The 1,549-nt window shown below is 54.4% G+C and overlaps 1 protein-coding gene across 1 annotated transcript; it reads left to right on the forward strand.

Annotated features, from left to right (window-relative positions):
- Positions 1-16: 16 nt before the first annotated feature.
- LOC102251153 (sideroflexin-3) lies at positions 17-1,533 on the forward strand. The gene is made up of 2 exons (XM_005852993.2): positions 17-775; positions 1,347-1,533. Exons 1-2 carry the CDS (start codon positions 615-617, stop codon positions 1,519-1,521), a joined length of 336 nt encoding a protein of 111 aa, XP_005853055.2. The 5' UTR covers positions 17-614; the 3' UTR covers positions 1,522-1,533.
- Positions 1,534-1,549: the final 16 nt, after the last annotated feature.

The following is a 1,549-nucleotide window of genomic DNA, read 5'->3' on the forward strand; positions in this document are numbered from 1 at the left end:
ACACACACACACACACACACACACACACACCCAGCTGGCATCAGAGTTCCTGTTTGAGATCTAGGATAGATAAGCCCTTGGATGGCCAATGAGCTCCCACTCTCGTCCAATCTGGGTCTGGGGTGTGGGCTGGCTTATGCTACCTTCCCAAGTAGCCTTGGGAGTTTGTATCCAGGTCTCAGGGCAGCTGGGGCCTGAAGTGACATGAACTTAAATGTGGGATGCATATAATATGCACTTTTGCGCAAACAGAGCACAAGAGTAGCTGCATGGGATTAGTTGTTGCTCATGCATCAACCACACACATGTAAATTCTCACTCATGAAAATCTGCACTAGGCCAGAGCATAAAATCTGTTTTCCTGGTTCTGTCCCCTCCCACCACCTCCCTCCACCCTCAGCCTCCTCCAGTGGTGGTAGGTCCCTGGGCCAGGACATTGCCTAGAAAACAGCTCCTCCCCCCACTGTTGCTTACAGATCTGGAGTCACCTTGAGCTCCAGAAGGGATAGGCGATAGGCCCAGAGACCAGGGCAGGGCCACCAAAGGCTCCCCCAGGTGGAGCCCTGGGACCCTCTCCTTGGAGTCCTCTGACCCTGCTCCCTGCCCTGCAGAAAATGGGTGAGTTGCCCTTAAATATCAACATCCAGGAACCTCGCTGGGATCAAAGCACTTTCCTGGGCAGAGCCCGGCACTTCTTCACTGTTACTGACCCCCGAAATCTGCTGCTGTCTGGGGCACAGCTGGAAGCTTCCCGGAACATCGTGCAGAACTACAGGTGACCCCCTTCCCCATCTGATCCTATACCCCAGGTCTCATTCCCTGCCGTTAATACAGAACCCTTTGCACCTGTCCCCAGCCCTCACTCCCTGTCCCTATCTGCTGGAATCACGGACAACTATGGCACAGAGCTTTAACCCAAAAGATTTTAGAGTGTTTGGGTTGAGGAAGTGGCCTTGATATTTATGCCTCACAAACCTCTACAGGGACCCATCCCACTGCTGGGCCACCCTCTGCAAGAACAGAGGGGCTCAAAGTTGAGTCCCAAGGAGGTAGGAGGGCATCCCCTTTGTCTCCAGGAGGAAAAACCCTTGCAATCCCCCTAGCCATTTTTGACCCATTGGAAACCACCAGTATTTGGGCAGAAACACAGGGCAGCCCTCTTTGTGTGGCTAGAAGGGAAAAAAGAGTAGGAGCTCCCCGCTTCAGGAAGATTAGATTCTCTTCTGCACACCAGGAGCTCCGTTATTCCGAGATTGGGGACCAAAGTCTCCCCCTGAGCCAGGCGGGCTGGGGAGGGCATGTCTGCACCCTAGAGTGGTCTGTTTGTCCCCTGATAACCTTTGCAGGGCCGGCGTGGTGATTCCAGGGCTGACCGAAGACCAGCTGTGGAGGGCCAAGTATGTGTACGACTCTGCCTTCCATCCTGACACGGGTGAGAAGGTGATCCTGATTGGCCGCATGTCAGCCCAGGTGCCCATGAACATGACCATCACCGGCTGCATGCTCACCTTCTATAGGTAGGTCCTGTGCTGTGGGTTCCCCCGCTGAG

The sequence above is a fragment of the Myotis brandtii genome, unplaced genomic scaffold, assembly GCF_000412655.1.
Source record: "Myotis brandtii unplaced genomic scaffold, ASM41265v1 C42485754, whole genome shotgun sequence".
Lineage (NCBI taxonomy): Eukaryota > Metazoa > Chordata > Mammalia > Chiroptera > Vespertilionidae > Myotis > Myotis brandtii.